This window comes from Phaethon aethereus (assembly GCF_964289735.1).
Source record: "Phaethon aethereus genome assembly, chromosome: 20".
NCBI lineage: Eukaryota > Metazoa > Chordata > Aves > Phaethontiformes > Phaethontidae > Phaethon > Phaethon aethereus.
In genome coordinates, this window is record NC_138596.1 from 379,804 (window position 1) to 405,261 (window position 25,458).

The 25,458-nt window shown below is 48.2% G+C and overlaps 2 protein-coding genes across 2 annotated transcripts; one reads left to right on the top strand and one right to left on the bottom strand.

Annotated features, from left to right (window-relative positions):
- Positions 1-390: 390 nt before the first annotated feature.
- DPP7 (dipeptidyl peptidase 7) lies at positions 391-23,764 on the top strand (the record flags this gene model as incomplete). The annotated part of the gene is made up of 13 exons (XM_082008940.1): positions 391-457; positions 739-852; positions 4,606-4,745; positions 5,469-5,632; positions 7,481-7,616; positions 10,517-10,598; positions 12,257-12,423; positions 13,652-13,712; positions 21,732-21,850; positions 21,934-22,090; positions 22,405-22,469; positions 23,272-23,342; positions 23,623-23,764. The coding sequence occupies 13 exons, from the start codon at positions 391-393 to the stop codon at positions 23,762-23,764; spliced, it is 1,485 nt and encodes a 494-aa protein (XP_081865066.1).
- On the bottom strand, positions 14,526-20,865 carry LOC309412127 (kelch-like protein 13; the record flags this gene model as incomplete). Its single annotated transcript, XM_082008939.1, has 4 exons — positions 19,659-20,865; positions 18,148-18,400; positions 16,112-16,272; positions 14,526-14,924 (listed from the first exon to the last, which is right to left on the bottom strand). The coding sequence occupies exons 1-4, from the start codon at positions 20,715-20,717 to the stop codon at positions 14,526-14,528; spliced, it is 1,872 nt and encodes a 623-aa protein (XP_081865065.1). The 5' UTR covers positions 20,718-20,865.
- Positions 23,765-25,458: the final 1,694 nt, after the last annotated feature.

Sequence of the window (25,458 nt, forward strand, 5' to 3'; positions counted from 1 at the left end):
GGGCACACAGACCCCCGCCAGCCACTCACTGACCCCACAGGCCGCCCACCACCCTGCCCCGGCTCAGCATTCCTGGGCCCGCGCTGAGGCTCATGCGCCGACCCCCTGCACCCTCCATGGGGCCCAGGAGGCGATGCCCGGCCCGGCCACGCCTGCCTCAGCCCCTCCAGCAGCACCCCTGGGCTCGCGGGGACAGCGGCCGCGGAGGAACGCCCCCTGCGCAACACTGCGCTGCTGCGCGGGGCACGGCGCTCGCACGGTCATGTGAGGGGGCGGCAGGTCGCCACGTGATGGCGAAAGCCCTGGGATCATGTGACGAGCTGCGCGGAGTTCCCACGCGGCGGGACTGTCCGGTGTGCGCGGAGCGGAGGCGTAAGCTGGATGGTTGACATGGAAACGCTGTTGCCGCTCCTGCTCGTCTTCCTGCTGCCGCCGTCGCCGGCCGGTGCCGCTCTCGGTGGGTGCCCCGGCTCGGACCCCTGCCCGCTTCCCGGGCCGGAGCCTCGAACCGCCCTGCCCCGGCCTTGCCACGGGTGGGACCTCCCAGCCGGCCTCCTTGGGCTCCGGACGGACCTCGAACCTGCCTCCCTGGGCGGGAGGCCCCAGGCGGCCTGGGGAGAGCTGGACGGGTGCCTCGGGCTCCCCTGGGCCCCAGTTACCAGGGCTGGGCTGCGCCGGGCCGGGCCGGGTGGCGGCGCCGGTAGCCGGTTTTCCCGGTGCTAACGGTCCCCCTTCCAGCTGCCCGGGCGGCAGGGCCCGGCCTGGAGGAGCGGCTCTTTCAGCAGGTGCGGGACCACTTCAGCTTCGAGACCTGTGGCAACGAGACCTTCCCGCAGCGATATCTGGTCTCAGGTAGGCGCCGGGGCGTGTGCTGCGGCCGAGCGGCTCCCAGCCCTTGCTATGGCTCAGGGCTGAATTTCTGTCTGCTTAAGTTTTAACTGCTCCTGCACTGACCCTCTCTGTTTGGTGCTGAGAGCTGTGCTGAGCAGCCAGGAGTCAGTTTGAGCTCACTGCCAGCCCTTCGTGAGCCACTCATTCCCCCTGGCATTGTCAGTATCCTCCTCTCCTTCCCTTCAATTTGTCATTCTGGCCATGAGGTGTAGAGTGCAGGTATGGGGATTGGCCTCCCTGGAGCAAGAGCGGACTAGAAACAGCATCAGTGTTAGGCTTGCACCAGGGCTGGCTCTGTGCATGCATGTCTTAAGTTGGGCCCAGAACAGAATAGACTATTTCAGTTGGAAGGGACCTACAATGATCATCAGGTCCAATTGCCAGACTAATTCAGGGTTGACCAAGTTAAAGCGTGTTATTAAGGGCATTGTCCAAATGCCTCTAAACACTGACAGACTTGGGGCATCAACCATCTTTCTAGGAAGCCTGTTGCAGTGTTTGATCACCCTCTCAATAAAGAAATGCTTCCTAATGTCCAATCTAAACCTCCCCTGATGCAGCTTTGAACCATTCCCATGTATCCTATCACTGGATCCCAGGGAAGAGAGATCAGCACCTCCCTCCCCACTTCCCCTCTTCAGGAAGATGTAGAGAGCAGTGAGGTCACCCCTCAGCCTCCTTTTCTCCAAACTAGATAAACTCAAAGTCCTCAGCTGCTCCTCACAGGACATGCCTTGCAGCCCTGTCACCAGCTCTGTTGCCCTCTTCTGCATGCATTTGAGGACCTTCACGTCCTTCTTAAGTGGCGGGGCCCAGAACTGCACACAGTACTCCAGGTGAGGCCGTGCCAATGCTGAATACATCAGGATAATCCCCTCTCTTGACCAGCTGGTTATGCTGTGTTTGATGCACCCCAGGATGCAGTTTGCCCTCTTGGCTGCCTTGGGCACGCTGCTGACTCCTGTTGAGCCTGCTGCCCACGAGCACCCCAGATACCTTTCTGCAGGGCTGCTCTCCAGCCACGCCTCTACCAAGTTATTCTTGTGCACAGCATCTCTTACAAGTGCAACTTGGTGCTCTGAAGGCAGCAGGAAAAGCAAATAGTGACTCAAACATTGCAGTTTGTACCCATCATTCTTATGAGTGAAGATAACTCCTCTTGGGTCAGTGTTCTGTGTTATTTAAAACCCTGCAATTTCAGATAGTTTAAGCCATGCTGAACAATGAAGGCTTCCAGCAAGGAGGCAGCAGTGTCTTCCTTTCTAGCCAACCGGTCTTCTGTGCAACAGACAGTAAGGGAGAGGAGGCTTTTCTAAACAGTGTGTGACTAAAAAGACAGCAATTTCAATAACCAGCCGACAGGTTTTTCAATCCTGCCTGCTTGGAGGAATCGGGAAGAGATTTGCAGGGAGAGAACAAAGGCGGAGCTGTGAATAGTGCCAGCCCAGAGCACTGCCTCCAGGCAGCGCTGCCAGCCTGGTGCCTGCCTGCTGCTGCCTCACAGACTGCCTGCACCTGGGGCTTCGTATGCAGCATCTCACCTTCCTCACGTCACCCCGTTACACACCCAAGGCTGAAATTTCACTAATTAAGTGGCCCTTTTTGAACAGAACTTTGGGATCACCTGGTTTAAAGCACTGCATTACTTTTATTTGTTTTCTTTTTACAGTGTTATTTTGTCTGTGTGTCCTGGGCAGAGCTGAATAATGTTTGTGACAATCAAAACATTAACATTGCAGTTCTGCTGGTTTACAAATAGTTTTTTACTCAAAATTCCTGTGAGTAGTTCCTTTACCTTCTACTGCTTCTTGTGCAATATGAGACATTTCAGATTTATCAGCGAGAATTTGGAGAAGACTGTTATTTCACAACCAGGCATGTGACTGTCTTGAAGTTAGCTGACAGTTCCCCAGGATTTTAATGTAAAAATAGACACCTTTTTAAGCAACCTGTCTGGTTTGATTTTGGCTCCTGTGAATGGTTGCTTACTCCAGGAGCAACAAAGTGAATCAGAAGAAAATCCAGAGTATACACTTCAGTTTCTTACCTGATACCCAAAGCAAATGCAACACAGAAAGAGAATCAGCCTCTTTCTTTGTCAACAAAGAGCAGTGGTTTCGCTAATGAAAGGTTTCAAACCCATGTCCAAGCCAAATCCTACTTTGGCAAGTCTGTGTGGGGAATGCCAATAATTAAGTTCAAGCCTCTCTGTTAATGGAAGAGATCCACACCCACCTCGTGTGACATGCTGCAGCAGCATCCATAGGACAACTGCTGTTGAAGGGTCCCTTTGAGTGATGTGGCAATGTGTTGAAATCAACACAACTGATGGTCTGAGGTCTGTTGTTGACAAAAACTATTTATTACCCCTCTTAATTCCTGTGCAATTTAAGACTAAGCTAAAATCAAATGTTTGTTGAAGTCAGTAGGCATTAAAGCAACTTTTTGTTAGATAAGCAAGTATTGACATCATGGGTCAGCTTGTCCTGCCAGTCTCAATTTGCCTTCAGTTATAAACAGATGAGAGGATGAAGCACATCATCTTTGTATATCATCATATATATGTAATATATCATATGATATATATATATGTGTCTGTGTTACATATATAGCATATATCAGCGTATCTTCATCAGCATATCCTGGGCTGCACCCAAAGCCGCGTGGCCAGCAGGGCGAGGGAGGGGATTCTGCCCCTCTGCCCCACTCTGGGGAGACCCCCCTGCAGTGCTGCGTCCAGCTCTGGGGTCCCCTGTGCAGGAAAGACACAGACCTGTCAGAGCGGGTCGAGAGGAGGGCCGTGAAAATGGTCAGAGGGCTGGAGCACCTCTGCTATGGAGAGAGGCTGAGAGAGTTGGGGTTGCTCAGCCTGGAGAAGAGACGCTCTGGGGAGACCTTATTGCAGCCTGACGGGACTTAAAGGGGGCTGATAAGAAAGATGGGGACAGACTTTTTACCAGGGCCTGTAGCGACAGGACAAGGGGCAGTGGTTTTAAGCTGAAAAAGGCTGGATTTGGATTGGACATAAGGAAGAAATGTTTTAGGATGGGGGTGGTGAGACACAGGAGCTGGTTGCCCCGAGAACTCTGGATGCCCCATCCCTGGAAGTGTTCAAGGCCAGGTTGGCTGGGACTTCGAGCAACCTGATCTAGTGGAAGGTGTCCCGGCCCATGGCAGGGGGGGGTAGACTCGATGATCTTCAAAGGTCCCTTCCAACCCAAACCATTCTATGATACATGATTTACAGCTTGGTTCTACGTTATAGGTCACAGCAGGAGCAGCAGAAAGATGCAGGCAATTCCCTAATGTCCATTTTGTGGGAAAAGTGATCTGTGCAAGTGTTTTGGGATGAGTTGGGCTGAAAATGGTACCTAAATGGGAAATCTCTCTTTTTGGGGGTAGCTGTTTCCAGCTGCCTTGCAGAAGGTAGTTCCTTGCAGAACTGAGATTTTTAGGGATTTTCAGGTAGAAGTTTCAGGCCATGTGTTGGGCTCGTGGAAGCTCTTATTTACCCCTGCTCAAATGAGAGATTTCTGTAGCCTGAGTTTTCTTACACCTTTATGCCCCAGCTTGGGACTCAGGGATCAGCCTGTTCACAGAGTTCTTCCTTGTTAAGCTCCTGCCCAAACTCACCAGAAGTAGAGTCATTTCATGCTCATATGTTGGTGGTTTTTTTTGCTTTTTTAATTTGCTTCTGTCAATTGTCTCACTTAGCAAAGTTCTGGAAGAAAGGATTTGGACCCATCTTTTTCTATACTGGCAATGAAGGTGACATCTGGACTTTTGCTCAGAACTCTGACTTCATATTTGAGTTAGCAGAGGAACAGCAAGCACTTGTGATTTTTGCTGAGCATGTGAGTATATTAGTCATTATGCATACTATAGACTCTTGTTCTGTTCAGTATTACCAAATTCAGCTTTCTGCAGATCCAGAAAAATAATAACATCTCTTGCCATGAAGCTGTGGTATACCTACTGTAAGGTTTCTTCTCATGGTAGCAGCTCTTCTTTACTTAACCATGGCTTCTGATTTTTTTTTTTTACTATGCCTACCAGCAATCCAGGATACAGACTACTGTTTCAGTAAAACCTATGCCATGGTGTAGTTACTTTAGACCAGTGCTTTTGTAAGTAGTTCCCATGGGCCTTGAACTCCACAATGGACTAGAGAGTTATTTTGTTAATCTTTAATCTCTCTAGCCTGCAAAGTCCCAAGCCAACCTTTCCCTGGGCATACCACTCTACTAAATCTACTATTCCACAACTTATGCATGAAGAAATTACCCTGTTCCCTTTTCTAGTTGGGGATTTCAGGAGACAGACGTGTGCCGAGGGCCCACTTGGCACCCACTGAAGTAGCTTGTCATGGACTATCCATCCTCCACAGGATACATCCTGAAGGTCTCTGTTTATGAGATGCAGGAGACAAGGCATTTCCTCAGTTACAAACAGGTTGGAGGACACCACATGCTCCGTTATCTCTTCCTGTTTGTGCACTTATCCCAGTTCTATAGTGAGAACAGAGAAGACCCATACCTTGACACCAGCGTTTCCTCAGCATATCTCTTGCCTTTCAGAGGTACTATGGGAAATCTCTTCCATTTGGACTTGAGTCAACACAGCTGAAGAAGACCAGTTTGCTTACTGTGGAACAAGCCCTCGCTGACTACGCAGTGCTAATTACTGAGCTTAAGCAGCAGTATGGTGCTGCAGACTGCCCTGTCATTGCTTTTGGAGGCAGGTAAAGGCTGTGTGTGCTCCTCTTCTCTGCATCCTTTCCCAAGCCACAGTCATGCTGTTCTAACAGATCTGTTTGGCCCCCAGACAAGTTCCAAAGGCATAGCTTTAAGCTATCCAACAGAGAGCAGATGCACCTGTGCCTGAGCTCCCGAGAGCTCATCACCGGGTCCCAGTCAGCTCTCCCATCAAGAATTAGTCTTGATTTGTGATTGCTTTGGAGAAGCACCGCTCACTGGGTGTTTCTAGGCATCTTCAATGTACGAGTCAGCCAGAACTGCAGAAAATGGGAAATTCCTCCTGCAGGATCAGAACATTTTACATGGCAAATACAGAAAACTAGAGGCCATCCAGCTTTTTATTAAACACAGCCTCTTTAACAACATCCAGACATTTTCATTGTAGGCTCCTTTATAATTCTGCTCTGCAACCTGCTGCTTGGTTGCTCCTGGCTTCCTACCAGAAGGACTTCCCCAAAGTACTTGCTCTGTTGCAGCTCAGAGCTGTGTTAATGCAACATCCTTTCTCTTGAATGGCTCCCCATGCTTGTAGTAGAGGGGTGCTTGGCTTTAAAAGGCTTCCACCAAATACAAGGCTTCTGATTCAGTTGCAGTGAGCTAAAAAGCATGTGACCTGACAGTTATCATTAAGCTTCTAGCTCACTGTGGTGGTGGCTGGACTGTTGATCTCAGGGGTGTTTGTACTGTGACTGTCAGGACAGTCTAAAAAGGTCCACGAGGTGGGAGAGGGATTCAGCATAAACCTGCTAGCTGGGCTCCACAGCTCCACGTGTGTAAATCAGAGTTCAGTCTGCAGCAGCCCTGAACAGCACTAAACCCATGGGAACAGTACTGAAATATGGCAGTGTTGGAGCAGCACAGCATTTCCCATGGGAGGAAAAAAAAAAACTCTTCTGGTGCTTATAACTTTGACAAATTTTAACCTAAAATTACTTATGGCAGGTTTCAGCTAATGCCTGTTTCCAACACCAGGGTTAGATAAATGCATATTGCTTTACACACAGGTGATGTGGGAATGGTATTTACTCCAACCACTCTATGTGATGGGGAGGGAGACTTGAATACCTCTAAGCCTGGAGTCAGACTGGGTGTTACCTGCGTTTTGGGCATGTCATTTGCCACCCGCAGGAGTGGAGTTACTCAGAGTAACTCTGCAAACATTGCATATGAATAACTTTTGTCACCTTGGGTTTATCTAGCAGCCCTTGATATATCTGCAGATTGTGGCCCTGGCACTGAAGCTACCAAGGTGGCTTTGGGTTTTATTGTGGTATTTGTTAACATTTTCCCTTCCCTATACTGCCCTGATCATCTATGCAGTTGTTATTTGGGGTGCCCAGGGAGAATATTCTCCACTTCCCAGCACTAGAGAGGGCTACATATTCTGTAGTGTTCAGGGACACCCTTTGCTAAGAGCCTATCTATCTAGTCTTATTAAATCTGTATGCAAAATGTGTCTCCTTCCCCCACTGAACAGTGACAGTTCCACTTGAGCCTCACTTGGGTCTGCACTGAAGCTGTCAGGACACACTCAGGATGGTGCAGAGTTAAATATTGAGGCAAGATTTGCATTTGGCTGCACAAACAAACTGGGCTACTGTGTTCCCACCGGAGTTGGTGTGAGCATCTGGGGAAAGGCCAGGAACAATACATTGTGTGCTGCTCATTCACCATAACCGGATTTTTTTACATGAGGATGGCATCTAGTAGATATCCATAGTTTCTTGTTGCCTTCAGTTAGGTGAGCCTGTGAATGCTGGCCTGAACTTTTGACTTACTATGTTATAAGCTGTCTGTTAAAGGAAATTACTCTTTTATCTGTCCTGTGGCAGCTATGGAGGAATGCTGAGCGCGTACATGAGGATGAAATACCCAAACGTTGTGGCCGGAGCATTAGCTGCCAGTGCTCCTCTGTTGTCTGTGGCTGGACTTGGAGACCCCACCCAGTTCTTCAGAGATGTAACAGCAGTAAGTGCATCTCTTTTTCAGGAGGATTATTTTCTTCCTTTAAGAAGGCTGGATTTTTTCCCTTTTCCATGTGTTTAAACAGACATCTGTCTTCACAGCTTCAGTGCTGGGCAGGGAGTGCAGTTAAATGGGAATCCACAAGGAAAAGCAGCCGCTGCGGATGTGATGGCTGAGCACTGCTTTAGCTGTGGCAGCTTAGGGCCCAAAGGTGCTACTCTCATGAGCAGCACAACTCAGTTCCAGCACCTTTAGTGTACCACTAAGGATTCACTTTCCCAGTTATAATTACTTGACCATATTACAGCCTGAAATTTTCTTTTGTGCCTGGCTGAATCCCCTTTGGATAATTTATTCTTCAAGTCCTCTCCTGTATTTTGCTGTATGCTGTATTTTGCATTGATACCAATGATTCACAGCAGCTCCTTAGTCCCAAGATGGTTGCATTTCAATGAAGAGCTTGGAAATCTTCATTTTGCTAACTAAAAATATACAAAGTGTCCCGGGTTCATGTAAAACCAGAATTTAAATGTGGCTTTCACATTTTGAGGACATAAGACCCATAGGAAGGTGGTATTGCATAGAATTGACTTACATTTAGTTTATAAGGAAAGAAATGTACTACCTGGTAGTACTGAAATCTTGTGATGGTGTCCATTTTGCCTCCTCTTTGACATGAATTTCTAGATCTGGGTGACAAAAATGGCTTTGCATGAGCTACCTGTGTATGAAACTTGTGGTCTTTTTGCTCTTATTTACATATACGAAAACCTTATTTCCATGCAGAGCCTTACAGGACAGATAGCATTACCAGTAAGTGCAAAGAAGAGACTATCATGTAAAAATAAACACAATACCATTTGAAACTCTAAGTGTATAAGAGAATACAAGACATCTTGTCTTAAAATTATACATTTTAAAACAAAAATGTAATACCGCTTAGTCATCTAACAGGTCCTGCAGCAGGAATTCTTCCCCAGTTGAAGCTAATTCCTTCTCAGAAGCCCTGTTCAGCTGATAGCTCTGTCTTGCTTAAGCTGTGAATACAATGTGAGTCATTACACACCCCTGAAATTAGGGCTTTGACCTCTTCATGTGATAAAATTTTCCAATTAATTTTAAAATATATTCTCTCGCAGCGGTAAGCCAACCTCTGGGCTGAGGTCCTAAGCAAGCACTTTGTGTTGTTTTCAAAGTAATTTTCCACCTTCAGTGTGTTTGTGTAAAAGCAATGTCTGCATCTGAAATCTGAATTCAATTGCTCTTCTTGGTGAGAGAACGCCCCTGAGAGCTGTTAATACTAATGAAGGCACAAACCTTTCATGAATCATTGCGGGAGCTCTCTCCTCCCATGAGGTGGAGCGCATTGTCTCAAAGCAGCTTTCTCTGTGACTTTTACTGAGCTTTTCCAGCTCACTTCATAAGCCTCCAGCTCACAGGGCAAGTGAGCAAAGGGCAGAAAGTTGATTTTGCATGAGGCATTTGCATAAGACTGGGTTATATATGCCAGTTGCCCTGCCTGCATCTGGGCGGAAAGCCCCTGTGTGAATACCCCACGGAGTTACATGCGTCTTCCCAAAGCTGCGGGGGCTGCTCAGTTCAGATACCTGAATTAGGTGTGATTCAAAAGAGTAACGCTGGCAGCCTGGAGGGGGAACAGCTTTCCTTGGAATGGCTGTAATGCCTCCTGCCTCCACGTCTGCGACGGCTCAGTTGGGTCTGCAAGGGTCTGCGGGGGAGAACTGGAATGGGTGGTGGTTCCTTAGTGTGCTGGCAGAGTGCTGCAGCACTCCAGCATTGCCTCATGGGGAGCTCGGCTGTCATGGCAGCAGAACAGACCTGCTCCGCTGTCCCAGGCCAGCCTGTGCCCTCAACCCAGTTAGAGGCATTAGGAGATGAAGATCAATAAGCATATCCAGAAGGAGATTTGGAACCCCTAAAGGGATGCCCAGGTAAACTGTGGAAAACCCCATAGTGATTTTTCTAAGCATAACTATCAGACAAAGGCAGAACTAGGAATAAAAGAAAGGTCCAAAATCTATTTTCAGTTGAGGCTGGGTCTTTGTAAGAAAAATGCTTAGCTAGAAATTTGTGGTTACTTAACCATTGCTCTAGCAGGGTAAAGAGACCTTAAAAGAGCCCTAATAATTCTTATTATTACAAAGCATTGGTTGCCAGCCGTTCTCAAACTGCCTTACAAGCTGACAGAAGAGAAACAGTTTGGGTTTCTAGACCCATCTGTGACAGAAGCAACTTGTTCCACCAGCATAATGGGCCACAGCTCTTCAAACGCACCTTAAAGTGCTTTTTTAGGATCAGGAATGATTTTCCCAAGAAAAAGGACATGGCCTTCTTGGTCATCTGGCAGGTCACTGGCAAGCTTAAGAAGAAAGGCAGGTCTTGGTTCCCAAACCAGTGCTGTGCACCCCATGCATAACTGACTTCTCCATGGCTCCTTCTCATAGACAAAGTGCAGTTGGAAGAGCTCTATTGTGTGTTTTAAAAACAACAACAAAAAACTTTGAGGCCTAGTAGCCTGGCACCCTCTTCCTGCGTCGTGGCCAAGGCATGTATCACCTCTTGCTGCTTCGCGTTCAGTCTGTTGGGTCCACTAAGTGCAAAGTGTTTTGTCTAACAGCTCATCCCAGCAAGACCTGGTGAAACAGTTGTTGCTTGGTCTGAGCTGTGTGGACTGTTGGGTTCTGCTTGGGGTGTGCCAATTGTCTGGAGGACAAGGCGGAAGCACTGGTGTCACTGCTTCTGGAGACGCAGATGAGGTTCTGACCAGTGGGCCAGTAACCCCTGTCATCTCCTGGTACTTCTGGCAGTTCTTCCCAGTGCAGCCTCCATACGTATCTCCTCTGTGCAACCGTGTCTTTTCTGTGTCTTTTCTGCCCCTTCAGGATTTTCAGAAGTCTAGCCCAGGCTGCGTCACAGCTGTCCGCAAAGCCTTCCAGCAGATTAAGGATCTATGTCTGAGTGGAGGTAAGGAGAGATGCCCTTCCCAAGGACAGCCAGCAGGCAGTCCCAGCCATGTGGAAAAAAGTTGATTCAGTTTTATTTCAGCTAGGTCTTCAATCGGTTCAGCTAAATCAATGCAAATGCCCACCTGGCCACCTCTTTCTGCTTACACAGTTGATTTTTGATTTAATGAACAGTTTCAGTTAGCATTAAAATCAGTAACCAACACCAAAATGAAAGCATCTATGTGGGAGCTTGCACAGTGTTAATGAAACATCTTTTCTGCACCAAAGTGCAAAAACACCTGCAACTGCAAAGTACCTGCATTTTATGCTGGCAAAGCATCATGTTTCACCACGCACAATGTTAAGAACTGTTCAGGCAGATATGACAACTGCATGGCTCAGCTCACTGGACATACCTGAGAAATATTTGGAAGTCAGCCATCACAGTCTCTTTCATTTCCAACCTTGGACAGTTAGGTGAAGCCAAGGAGAGAGACTGGTGAAGATCCCTCCTAAGTAAGCCAGAGCAGATATTGTGGGCATCTCCTGGGAGTCCTCCATGGTGTTAGAACAGCTGTGGTAGGTTCTTGGTCTATCTCAAGTCTTGGCTTGGTCTGTGGTGCTGCACGTCAGGGGCTGTGTGCCTCCGATGGCTGCTGCCGCTGCCTCGCTGCAGGGGCTGGTCCTGGAATTGTCCAGAGGAGCTGGGGGTCCAAAACCCCATTTAGCTTTGGGTCACAGCAGGGAAAAACATTACTGTTAAATAGCCAATGTCCTCGAGGTCTGCCTGAGGCCACGCTTTCTGCAACGGGGTGGATAAGTGGTCATATTTAAGGCTTAGGCTCTCAAGTGAGCATCCAGAGGCAGGTCCCAGGCCTTGGGTTTCCAAGTAAAGACAGCTGGGCTCTGGTGGGCAGCTTGTAGAGTACAATGGGGACAGACAGGAACTGTGACTCCAGAACATGGGGGATGAAAATGAAGGGAGCAGCTCTCCCTGGCAGAAATTGAAAGGTATATGAGTGCATCTTGAAGGAATCCCTTCAAAGACCGATTTCCTGACTCCAGCTGGCCTCTCTGCATCACACTGAGGTTTGAAGGCACGTCTATTCTTACACGGCAATTCTTACTGTAAATGCACCCAGCTCACAAGGATGTTTTGTTTTTCTTTTTTTTCATTCCCCTACCAGTTATTCCAGCTGTTGCATCCCACTGGGACCCGTATGCTGTACCTTGCTCTCCTGCACGAGAGCTTGCCTGGGGAGACCACCCTCCAGGGCACAGCAGACCCTGGGGAGGGAGCCTGTGGGGCGAGGAGGAGGCAGCCAGGTAGGGCACCAGCGAGGATGGGCTCATACCAAGCTGCTCTTCTCACTGTGCCAGCCGGGACTGCTTCTTTCTCAGTGGGTGCTGATTCCTCTGGGCTCCCCAGGCAGGTGTCAGTGGTTCCATGGGGGGCAGAGTGTGGGCCGTGGGCCGTGGCAGGGTCGTGAAGCTGCAGAGGAAGGCTGTGCCTGAACATCCACATGTGTGTACATTTAGATATAATGTGTCCTTCCCACTAGAAACCTCATCTGTGTGTTATGGCATCTCCTTATGCCTGAGTGAAACAAGATGCTGAAGCCTGGTATTATTTTCCTCTGTTGACGTTTGTGTCTTTCATTTTCCTTCCTTCTGCAGCCTATGATGAAATCAGCAGCAAAATGGCCACATGCAATAAGATCTCTAACAAGGAGGATGTTTACCAGCTCTTTGGGTTTGCTAGAAATGCCTTCACCATGATGGCCATGATGGACTACCCTTACAAAACTGATTTCATGGGTCACCTCCCTGCCAATCCAGTGAAGGTGAATACCAGGACACAGGTGGGAGTCACTCTGGTGTGCACCTTGGTGACTGGAGCGCAGGGCGCTGCACAGCCTGGGACACTGTCAGGCACGCACCATCAGTGATGGTGACAGCGGGAGGTAGAGGTGGATGTTGCAACCCTTCCACTCTGACAGTAAATCAACACATTTTAAACTTCTCTGTGATGGTGAGTGCTGTGTTTGAAATGCACTGCCATAAGGCTCCCTGGGGAGGGTTTGCTGGAGCCACTACTCTGCCTTTAGCTTAGACACAAAGACCTATGCAGGCTTGTTGACTTCAGCTTTTACACACTAAAAACCTGCAGCTTTTTTTAAAAATGTAGTTTTGTTGTCGCCCACCTCAACACGCTTTCATAGATGTATTTTTCTTGGTGGGTAGGAATGGGGATCTAAAATTCAGGCTCCTTTCTAAGTATCGCCCAGAAAGATGACATACCTCAGAGTATAATGCAGAGGAATGTCTGCTGCTGTGGGGACTGGAAAACCTGCAGACTTTCAAGAGAGTTGGAAATAGCGAAGTGTGGGAAAGAGGCCTGGTCCTCAGGGGGTTACAGAGACTTCTCAGATACCAGCTGCTTCTGAAAGGTCCCAGGTTTGATCCCAGATCACCACTGCCTGTTGCAATTCTTTGTGTCTTCTGGTGTGCTGTCAGCCTCGTGCTTCTGTCCTCTGCTGCACTGCAGCATGCCATGCTGATGGGACTTCATTTGCCTCTGGCCTTGTGGCATTTATGGTTCGAGTCCTACCTGGAGCAAAATGCATACTGTGCAAGAGGTCATACGGGCTACACTGTCCTGGGGCTCGGGAGATGCTGTCTCTGGCTCCACTGGGCAGCCACTTACCTTCTAGGGTCTATTTAACAACCTGTAAAATGGAAATAATTATCCTACCTCCCCTTGAGAAGGACATTAAAATATCCTGATTGTAGGAGGAACTGTTGCGTATCACTGTGGCCTCTGCACAGCTCCATAGCTTGGTAGAGGAATTGTTTGTCTTAGCCCTGTCTCCCTGTTTCTATCTATTTTGCTGCTAGAAGGGAGGAAAAAAAAAAACAAAACAAAAAACTGTTGCATTAGGCCCTTGGAAAGCTGCTGAACCATAAAATGTGTAAGTGGTAATTTTAATGAATCTTCCAGCTTAGCCATTCTGTGGAGCAGAGGCTGTTAAATTTCCTTTCTGTAATTTGCCTGTAATGTGTCTCATCCAGGTTGGCTGTGAACAAATCCTTGCCCACACAGACCCAATCCAAGGCCTGGCTGCTCTTGTTGGTGAGTTAGTATTATCCGTTTGGTCTTTTATTTAACATCCTGTTTTCTAGAAGCACCTGTAAGTAGAGCTGTTGCGCTGTTGCACAGGTTGTGTATTGTGGGAGCTGGTATGACTCCAATCTCTCACTGGGACATTTTGCCTTATACTGGCTTTGTCCATCAGGATGTCTCATGGTGGCCCATGGGTTCATTCTCTCACCTTTCCAAACTTACCATCATCAGGTTTTTCAGCCATTGCAGCCCCTTAGCCTGTTGAATGTCTGTGAGATGTGGACTTCTAAGGTACTTGGTTCTTTTCTAAAAGTTTACCCATACTCTGGCTCAAGCAGTCACAGGTTCAATGCACATTCACTGAAGGAAGTTTTCTGGTCTGCTTGTTGAGGACAAGGTTGTCATCACAGTGCGCTACAATCTTAATCCAGTTGCACATCAAGACAGTCTTAAATACATCGTGTATATTTATCTCTGTGAGTACTTAATTTGTCAGCCAGTAGTGTTTGTAAGGAAGCTCTTTTGAAGACTCATAAAATATGTTATGTTGCTCATTAAAAATAAGTTCTACATAGATCATTATTCAGAAGAACAGGTTCTGAATGACAAAAAATTGATTTAAGGAATTTTTATGGGTTTTAATGCAGCTTAGTAGGATTGGGAACTAATTCTTTTCTTTGCAAATTATGCATGTCAGCACCAAGTCAGAGACATACCAATTCCAAATGACTGCTAAAGGTGTTTGGCTTGGCAACTGGAAGAGTTGTTGAAATTACTAATGTCTTTGCAAACACTGTCAGATCTGCTTGATGTATTCACATCCTACTTCTTTTCTGAGGCAGAGTGGGACTCTTGTTTGTTTGTGATGAACAAGCTGGGGGTAGATTTCTTCCTCCTGCCCACGGGGGAGCACTTTGTGCCTCTCCCCATCTCACCAGCTGCATTCACTTGGGACAGTTTAATCATGCAAGAGGCATGATCCACCAGAGCGTTAGGCAGGGGATTGGCTTTCTTCCATACCTGCCCCTCTGTGTCATACAGGAAAACACTGTCTCCTTTCTGCATGTGTTGCAGTGACCCACCTCCTGCAAGGTAGAGCGTAGACTCGTGGGCTGTGATGCTGAACTGGCAACAGTTGAACTGGGATAGTGTTAGCGTTGTCCACTGATTGCTTACAGGACAATAATACTCTGTCTCGTTGACATGAATCCATTCCTCTGCCTGCAAAGAACCAGACCAGCTCTCACCCATCGTGTCACGCCTTGAGTGGGCATCACTGTCACGTCAGGCTTGCTTGGTTCATGATAAAGAAAACCAGTGTCTCAGCATCTCTTTGGGGTTCAAGGTGCTAGATTTTTGATCCACATTTAGCAATGAGAGCTTCAGAAGAAACTGAATAAAATACCAGAATGGCATGGCTTTAAAGGATCTTTGTTCTTCTTGGAAAATCAGAGGAGTGAGCTGAGCAAGGTGCCACAGGGACCAGGCATAGCCTGAACTGGCATAGCCCAAGTCCTGCCCGCTCTCTGGACATTTAACACATTACCAATGAAATCATCTAAAGAGGGCTATATTGCATTGAATTGTGGACAATAATTTGAGTTTGTGTCATCTGGAGGAATTTGATGTCAGCCTAGATGTGGAGTTTCTCTTTATAGATTTCTATCCCTTCCACAGTGAGCAATTAAGTCCTCTAAGATGCCCTCATTCCTTTAAAAGAAACTGTACCTGTCATGCTAAAATCAGGCCAGGCCCTAAGTCTTTATACTTTCAAATGGGAATTGCTGAATCACTCTTGAAAAGTGAGTTCTCTTGGCTTCAGGGAATGGGATTCTCCTAAAGTGAGCCTTTCAGTCCCTGTCAGGTCTCTTCCCAGCTTGCCCTCCCGCGAAGGCTGCGCAGTGCTTTCCCTCCTCTTTCAGACATGGGAAAGCCAGGTTTGAAGACACTTCATTGGCATTCCAGGACTTGAGCCCATCTTTCCTAAAATCTAGGCTAGTGTCCACACAGCAGTCCATTCCTCTCCCTGTCTGCCAGTGTTTCTCCCCCTCTCAGCTCGAACAAGGAAAATCAGGTGGTCAGTGTGTTTGGGGCAGGTATGTGATGAGTTTTGCACTTAGATTTTCCTGTGTTAGCAGGCTTTATGTTTTCTCTATTTAAAAAAATGCTTTAAACAGCCTTTGTACTCTAGCAAATAGAGCGTGACAACAGGGCAGCTTCTAATGCACACGACTGTAATAGCAGGCACATTTTCATAAGCTTATTGGCCCGATTTGCAGCTGTGCCAGTCCGCTAAGAGACCAAAAATAATTAAGTTACTGGTCAACCTGTTGGAATAAAACAGGGCATAGCCACATAGAGACCCCATTTTGAGTCAGATTTGGGATTATAAGAGCAAATGAACTTACTCCTTTTAGTGTCCTTCCTCCAACGCAAAAGATTCTGTCCCTGACTGTAGCCATCCCATGATCACAGCGGGTAAAAGCCATGGCACTGTTGCCAATCCAGCGTCGGAGACGAGGGAGGTAGCTGTAAGTGTCTCGTAAGGTTTTACCCCCCGAGAAGCCCCCTAGAAGGAAAGCAGAAGTCTTGAAAATCTATCCATCGTCTTCTCTGACATCCAGCAAACCTTCTGCAAACATCAGTAGAGCTGCTTCCGCCCCCGCCCTTAAAAATACCTAAGAAGCTCAGGTTTAAAATTTCACACCATTCTGCAGAGCTGATGCAGTATGAAATTTAAAACCTGAGCTTCTTAGGTATTTTAAGGGCGGGGGGGGCAGGGAACAAACAGTTCCAGCTCTTCCTGTAAATAGTTTTCCACAAAAGATGTTTGAATAAAGCTCTTGGGGTATTTCAGGTGCAACCAGGAACAGCTTTCATCAGGGAATCATGCGGTCACAAAATGGTGGTTGAAAAAAAAATGTTCAGAGCTCTTTGAACTGTGGATCTTTGACAGAATGTCAAAGCCAATGTGCCAGTGCTGTTGTTTTTATTAGGCACTCACTTGCATATTTCAGGGGAGCTTATAAAAAGCTCCTTGCAGAAGGAAGGTGCCGCTATGGGAAGGGTAAATGCACCTGCCTGTTGAATTGTGGCCTGCAGAGAGTCTTTGCAAACAAGGAAGATGATATTTCAGGATGCCCATAAGACCCGGCTCACCTGGGCTTCGATGCTTTCTGTGCGTGGACACTTTGTCTGCATGGAGCTTGTTTTTAAATCTTGTACTGAAGTAATGCTTTAATTTTTCAGTTTGCTTGGGCGGGGCTGTAGGCTGGCCAAATCAAACGTGCAATTACCCCACTAGCTTAGAAGGAAATGAACACTATGGATGGGTAAGAAGCAACACCCAAGGGGTATGGTGTTAGCCAGCCCAGATCACTAGGTATGTTTGAAGCTCTGTGAGGCAATTTTATCCTTGCTGTCTGGTAGGAATCGAGACCAACAGAGGTTAAATGAACTGCCTGTGGCACTGTGGGCCAGCTGAGTCAAAGCAGGGCCTTGCACCTGAGCCTCAGCCATTCCCCCAGCTGAACCATTATCCTTCCTTTCCAGACATCTGTGCTGCTAGTGCAGGAGCCCTGCTGCCAGCGGGGTACGTGTCTGTGTAGGACAGCCCGTGTGCTGCCTTCCCTGCCCTTGGGCCCTCAGCTGTACAGTCCAGCACAGAGAAGTGACCTTCATTGCAGCTGTGCGACTGAAGTTAATCTGGACTAGATCAGTACAGTGAACCCAGCTGGCCATAACTGTTTTATGAAGTAGGGAGCCTACAGCAATGGCAGGCTGTCCCAGGACTTCTAACTGCAGAGGCAATAACTCAAAACACAGTGCTTTTCCTAGGACAAACCAAAGATTATCTTTAAAGTCCAAATGCATAGCTGCAAAAGCTAAAGATCCTACAACAATTTCCGTAAGTGTTTAAACCCATGCTGCTTTGTTGTTACCCATCCTGCACCATCTATCAACAATCCCTGTAAAGACTGAGGGTCCCTTGTAGGGCAAAAGCTGTACAGGCTCAGTGCGCAAGAGGATGAGAGCCTGCATTACGCTTCTTTTTGTACAGATTAACAAAGCAGCACAGTAGGGTTTAGTCACATATCTTCCATTCAGATTAATACCAGGGTTTAATCCCATCCCCAACTCTATGGCAGCCTGCTCCTGGTTTACCTGTTCAGACAGCAAAGCTTTAGGATTTAGCAAGGATTGTGCAAGGTCAAAGGCAAGCAGGGGTGTGGATTGCAATCAGATGATATTACCTTAAAAGTCTTGGAAAGAAAATAGCTCCTGCCATTCAGGAGGGCAGTGAGGCTGTGCTAACACAGCAGGAAAGGGACACTGGAGCTGTGGGTGTTACTGGTGTGGGTGCAGGCTTAGACTGTGACACTAAGATGCCAGGAAAACTCAACAACCTATATGAAAATATGCTGCTTTCTACTAGCTCTATCACCTGAAATATAGAGAATTCCCTTGTGGGTTGTGCCTGCATGGTCAGCAATAGGCATGGGGAAAGGAGCTGCAAACTCCCATTTGTTGTCAGCAGGCTGGTACAATTCCACAGTGCACGTGAGGGTCCCCAGCAGTGTCCCACCACCAACGGCAAAGATGCGATCAGAGAGCACATCCGCGTGGAAGCGTGTCCGCCTCTCCAGCATGCTGGCAACCTGGAGCCAGGAAGTGTTGCGGGGATCAAATCGGAAAACCTAGGATCACAGCAGATGGGTGATGGTTAGCAGAAGGCGAGTGGCTGGCTTACGTCTCCTCTGGCCTCAAGAACTAATAAACATTTTCCCTGGGCTGAGGAAGGTTTTATATTCAGACCTGGACAGGCTCAACTTCCAGTGCCAGCCAGCTGATACAGCAGTACATCCCCAGTGGAGCAGGAGGCTCAGTTACGGCCTTTCTGCAGGTCTGTGGGGGTCTGGGAGCAGGTTGTGCTCTCAGCTTGCAGAAAGCAGGAGGTGAAACACATTGGCATAATGAAATACCTTTGTTTCAAACACCAGCTAGCATGTGTCAGCTGAAAACCGTTTCAGTGAGATTTAAACAAGCACATTTTGCATCTCTGCTACTGTTTGAATGTGTAGTAAAAAGACCATCTGAGCTTTGACCCCTGCTTTTACCCAGGAGAAGGCAGGAGTAGCTTCCCCTCCCCTCGTCCCTGGTGGCATCACCACAGGGGCACAGCACCTCTGCTAAGGCTGGGCTTCTAGTTACACCTTGTTCAGCAGTAAATACCTCCCCAAGCTTGTTTTGTCAGTCCTGGTTAGAAAGCCCAGGTCACGGAGCAAGGACAGTATCTGCTGAACCGCAGGCGATGAGTGCTGGGCTTGGGCTGTAGCCAGTGCCGCAGCCCTGCCGCTTCGGCATCCTCGACTCTGCTGCTGAACTGCCTCCTGCCTTCAAGGCAGTAGAAGAGAGTTGCTGTTTGCTGAACTGAATACCATGCTGAAACAAGCCCCTCGGGAGCACGGGAAAGAAAAACATGCTGTTTTTTCTAGCAAGCTGACTGAAGCCGTCTAGGAAAATGTAAAATTCTGTACAAGTCTTTTTACCCTCCAGGCAGAAGGAGAAGGTCCTGGGAGCTAAAGCAGATTTGCCTTTCAAGGGCAAAAGCAAGGAAGGAGCAGTTCTCAAGTGAAGTGGTAGGCTTTAACCGTGCCTCCCAAGCATGAGTCCACTGGCAGCAACAGTGGGGACAAGGGGTAGTATTCATGGGGTTGCTTGATTGACTGATGTGGACCTGGCTGAACCTGGACTGTGGAAGTTGTGTATAGACTAGGATGACAACTTACAGTAGGAGCAAGGTGACACCAGGGCAGGACCCGATTGCTTCCCAGAGAGTTTGGAAGCTGTATCCCCAAGGGCTTTCAGTACTGCACAGAGCGCTAAGAAATATGTAGAGGTGGGAAATTTTTTCTTTAGCCGTTTTTCCAAGGCTAAAGGTTTCTTGTGTCTTACCTCATTTGATGGCTGCTTTCCTGTGGGATCAAAGTTGCACTGTCCCCCGATGACAAAGAGGAAGTCGTTAATGATGGCGACACAGTGGTTGTACACTGGCACACAGAGGTTCCCGACCTTGTGCCAGGTGGTGCAGCTTTGGTCTGCAGCCCACATCTCTCTGCACACGCAGTTGTCAGTGGTTCTGCCACCAGTGACAAGCAGCATGGTGGAACCAGAGCGGAGGCTCGTGCTCTGTGTCTGCAGGACTGGCTGAGCATACAACTGGGAGTGGTAATTCAGAGCCTCCTGCAGGTACCTGTGGCAGCCTGAATCCAGCCTCATAAGTGGCATTTCCTGGACATATCTCTGCAGATCCCGTAAAGGAATGAGAGGGAATCTTATGCGCCTTAAAATATCTGCCGCATCTTTCATCCGTGTGTGGTCATGCTGCAGCCAGCTCACAGTGGCTCTGAACAGCTCCAGCTCACTGCATCCCTCGGCGTCAGTCCTGTCTAAAATTTCACAAAGGGTTCCTCGGTCCAGGTCTTTCAAGGACTGAGGATCAGCCAGGATCTGTCTGTAATGCTGCCCTACGTAGCGCATGGCTTTCCGTCTCAACTCTGCTGGGCCGAGGTTTTTAGCAATGTTAAGAACATCCATGCAGTTCTCACTGTTCAAGCAACCCTCCAGAAAGCAAAAGCATAGCTTGATCACCTCCCGAACCAGGAGGGTTTCTGCAGCTTTGAAGGTCTCCTCGATGTTCTGTAATGAGAGGTCTAATTTGTTGGAGTAAATGAAGTTGAGAACATTCCTCAGCCCGGCAGCACTGATGGCTTTCAGCCGGACGTTACCATCTGGGTTCCCCACTTTTGTCAAGTTTCCAACAAACAGGATCTTGCAGTAATTACTTGCTGACGCTAAAATGATCTTGTGGGCTGGAAAACAAACCCCTTCTGCTTCCAGCATCACGTCGCACAGTGCACTCTCTGAGCGAAGGCTGCTGAGCCCTTCCAGGAGTTTTGCCAGGTAGGTGTCCGACGTGAGCCTTGCCGTGCTGCCCTGCGAGCTGAGCAGCATTGTTGTGAACGGTGCGTAGCCCCGGAACAGCCCCAGGACTCTTTGCTGCCCACACTTAGTGCATCTCCTGGGCAGTCTGCTGCAGCTGAAACAGTGGTTTCATGCTTCGAGAGAGCTGCGGCTGTGCCGTCCACACCACAGAGCCATCCAAAAGGCAATAGCTGCAGCAGCCTCCCTCCTCGGGGGCCTGTGCCCGGTGCGTTGCAGGTGCAGAGCTGTGTGCCTCGCAGAGCCGCGTGGAGCCGTTTGCAAGTGGAGCTGTTGGTGCTGTTTATTGCACAAACCCCACAGTGTTTGTGGGTTTTGCCTGTGGGCTGTGGCACTGGCAGCAGCAAATGGCCACCGGTGTAGCCGCATTCCTCCTCCTTGCTATCTGGTAACTACCCATCCACACAAAAAGGAGCTCATTCTTCAGCAGCTCCCCAGCTATGCTTCAGTGGGCCGCCTGGTCAGATGCTCTTTCATCTGGGCAAGCCTGCACACGCCGTCTTTCCCTTCTTGAACAACAGTCAAACAAAATCCTGTTTGTGACGTGCCACCCTTGGCCTTCTGACTAAATTTGATGCATTCAGAAGACAGCTACTTTTAGGGAGGGGGTGGGAAGGTCTCAGCAGTTGTGTCCCGTTCGTTTGAAGCGTTCAGCTCATGTCCTGTGCAGAGCCTGCTCGTGGTGCGCTAGGGATTAGAGGCTAGGGCTCTCCCAAGGACTAGTGAGCCCGACACTTGGCTTTGGCATGACCAGAGACAGCAGAGAGCACACAGGAGCCCCTTCCTCCCCGTGGATACAGCAGACACAAAGGCTTCAAGACCATGTGAAAGCTTTGGCATAAAGTTGGGATTGTAACCTAATGCTGGTGCAGAGCCTGCTAGCTCTGTCCCAGCCTTACACACTTGCCCAACTGGGATAAACGCCCCTCTGCTTGGCCTGGGCTGTGAGACTTATGCGGGAGGCAACGGGTGGGACAGCAGAGAGGTACTGACAGGATGGCTTTGTGCTGTGTTCCCACCTGGCAGGGGTGTTTTACAACTCCTCTGGCTCAGCACAGTGTTACGACATATACCAGCTGTACCGGTCCTGCGCTGACCCCACGGGCTGCGGCATTGGCTCAGACGCCGAGGCCTGGGACTACCAGGTAAGGTGCTGGAGACACTAACAGGTTTCAGCTGCTGCAGTGGTTATCCCCCTGCCCCACGACAGCTCTTGTACCTCTCTCAGGTTTGCACCGAGATCAACTTAACTTTCAACAGCAACAACGTGACCGACATGTTCCCTGAGATGCCCTTCACAGAGACCATGCGAGAGCAGTACTGTTGGAGCAAATGGCATGTGAGGCCACGAGCACACTGGCTGCGGACAAATTTTTGGGGAGGAGGTGAGTTATGCTGGCTGCTCATTCTTTTGTGTTACCCTGTAGTTGTCTACCTGTCCCCTCTCTGCCCAGCCGAGCTCTGTGGGGGCAGGCACAGCGCACTAACAAGTCCTGGCAGAAAGTCACAGCCTTGGACTGATTCGAGCCAAACAGACCTTTCTGTACCTCCCTCAGACAGAAGTGGAAAACCTAAAAACTGCCAAGAATTTTATTCTCCTGTGTTTTCAGTTCTTGGCCATGTTTGCTGCAGTAGCCATATATATTTGGGTAAATGAACAGGAAGAAGGCCTCTCAAATGTCATCTCTCTGAATTTCAGACCTGCAAAGTGCAAGCAATATCATTTTTTCAAATGGAGACTTGGACCCGTGGGCTGGAGGTGGGGTAAGCATGCACACTCCTGCACACCAAGCACAGAGAGCAGCCTTTCCAGGTGATAAACTGCCCCCTCTCCCTTTCACAGCAGCACTGGCAATTCATCTTTAGCCTATGTGAGTTTCTGCAAGTGGCTGGTTTATGCTGAACTATTCAGAAGCCTCAGGACATTAATGATGGACACATTGAACAGAGTCCATCAGCCCGGAACACTGACGCAGCAAAGGTGGCACTAGTGCAGACATGGCAGGAGCCTCCTTACCCAGCACCTGGGGTCTGAACCACAACCCACTGTGTCTGTGTCAAGACTTGGTCTCAGTGCTGACAGCCGAATGCTCCTTGCTCTCTCCAGTCTTGGCACACTTTGTGAGACTAAGCAGTTGCTGTAAGCAGCAACTTGAACGAGGGCATGTTTTGGCTTAGGTTCAACAAAGCTTCAGAGTGGTGGCAGAGCTCTAGTTTAAAAATTAAAAACAAAAGTGACCCAGAACTGGATTTGGAGTTAGTCGAGCTCCTGATTATAATGCAGGAGTTCCTTGGTTTAATCTGGCTTGGCAATCCCAGCTGCAAGAGGAACAGGCTGCTTAGGGTGCACAGGTCCCAAAGGAGCCTGCTACTTCAAACTGCCTGTACTGGAATAGGCTGATGGTTTTCATCTTGGGGAAAGCCTTCACTTCGAGACAGATGATTTGGCTCATGAGGACTGTCAGCCATGCACACAGTATCAGCCGTACCAAGGATCTCTTCCTGTGCTTTTCCTCAGTCCTGCTCAGCTCGTCTGAGAGTTTGTCTCTGCTCCTTCTCCTTCCAGATAAATAGCAGCCTCAGTCCCTCACTAATTGCATTGACCATTAAAGGAGGCGCTCATCACCTGGATCTCCGGTAAGTACGGAACTCTCCTTTGGCTGACAAAATCCTACTGCCTGGATAGCCACAGTCCAAAGCTAGCTAGCCAAAGAACCAGGAGATACTTTACTTAAAGGGGACTGGATACCAGACTGTTGCAGCATAACTTTGGAAAAGCAATGCTGTTTTCCAGGGCATAAATATGAAGTACAAACCAGATACTCTCTGTCCTTCAGTTCCCTGGCTTGCCTTTCCCCATGCAAGAGGCAAAGAGCTGCTGCCCACTGACTAGCTCACACTGCTCTGCTTTCTCTAGAGGACACAATCCAGCTGACCCCCCATCTGTCACAGAGGTGCGCAAGCTTGAAGCAAGCATCATTGATGGCTGGGTGAAATCTGCAGGGATGGAAAGAGCCCAAGAGAAGCGCTCGAGAGCCTCAGCGGGCAGATGGCTGTGAACGCATCCATCCCCACAGCCTCCAGCAGGGTGCGAGGCTGCCACCAGGATACAAAAAGACAAAAGCCTGTGCTGTTTGAGAGAAGTGTTCTTTCCTGTGCCATGATGGTGGAAATTCACCTTTCCGAGGTGTCCCACCTGCTCCTCATCAAGCATCAAAAGAAAAGCAAAAGGCCAAATCACTGACTGAAGCTAAAGCCACACTGTGTGGGTTTCATGCTCACCTGCTTGTAATGAGAAGGCATTATAAATGGTGCAAATAATAAAAGCTTGCCTCAAGGCTCAAGAATCATCAGTCCTGAACAGTTTGGTTGCAGGAGGCACCTGAAGGTTGAAGCTCAATTATTTTTAGACAAAAAGTAAATACTAGATGCCTAGTAGAAAAGCAGAGGTATGGTCACTACTTACAGAGGTTCACACTAGTGGGGACTCCACTAGTGACCAGCTATATGTCAGCCTCATCCAGTGCTGCGGGTTTGGGGCTTTGTTTGTTTTTAACTTGCACAAGAGATCTCCAGTTGGTGAGCTGGAGATTTACACAAAGTAATCCTGGTGTGTATTGCTGTCACTCAAGAGCTGTGTATGAATACCAGTAAAGCACACTTCCACTTGAGACATCTTCAGATCTTTTTAAAATAAATTACAAGTTTATTAAAGTGTGTGATATAGTTTCATGGCTTGGTAATATAACCAAAGAAGATAAAAAAGGATACTTCTCACCTTTCCAGGTGGAGTAAACTCATGTTTGCACATAAACAGGTGGATTCTTACCTACTGGAATGACTATGCACCAATAAATACTAGCATAATTGCAAAAATATTAAATCCTGGTAATCAATTGGATGCCTCAGTTGATTCATTTACAATGATTTTATGAGTTAGTGGAGAAGCCTCCCAGGTCATCAAAGGCTTACGTTACATATACAGGCAAAGTCACAGCATTGCTTCAGCTTCTGTTACATTGCTCAAACACAAGGCTTTGTGTTAAGTATTTGCACTGCTGGGTTCTCCCCACCGTCACAGTACAATTGGTTCCCAGCGCTATGATGTCAGTCACTGATGTTATTTCACAATATTCGGGTGCTGACAAAAGGTTTTTTCCACACATGACCCACTTACGTCTTCCCTGTTCTTAAGTACAAAAGGCCAAAGCTTCTGCTCCCCACCCCGCACTGAGGAGTGTGTGGGGAAGAGCAGGAACAGATGAAGTCCATTTATCAGATCTTTCAGATATGTACAAATGAAGGACAACATATGGAAGACCCGATTAGTCAAACTCCAGCCCCCCAAAAAAACACTTTAAGACTGTTAGTGGAACTACATCCTCAATAAAACCCGTATCTTCTCTGTTTGTGCTGATGAAAACCTCTACACCTCTGCCAAGAGCTGTCAACATCCCCTTTACTCATACTGAAGTCAGGCTTCAGGTTTGTTGCTGGAACTATGGCTTACACCACACTGCCACTTCCAGCCTTACCGAGCTGATAAAATCCAGTATTCACCCTCTCTGCTCGCAGACCCCCACAACTTTTCTGAAGTTAGATTTGCTGTACTGCAGCAATTATTCAGGACTAGCACCACACTAAAAAAAGCAGACAGCAGTAGATGCATCTGCAGACAAGACAGGATTACATCTTGCTTTTATTACCTAACAGCATCCTTAGCTTCCAGCAAGCAGGCACTCTAATTAAATCA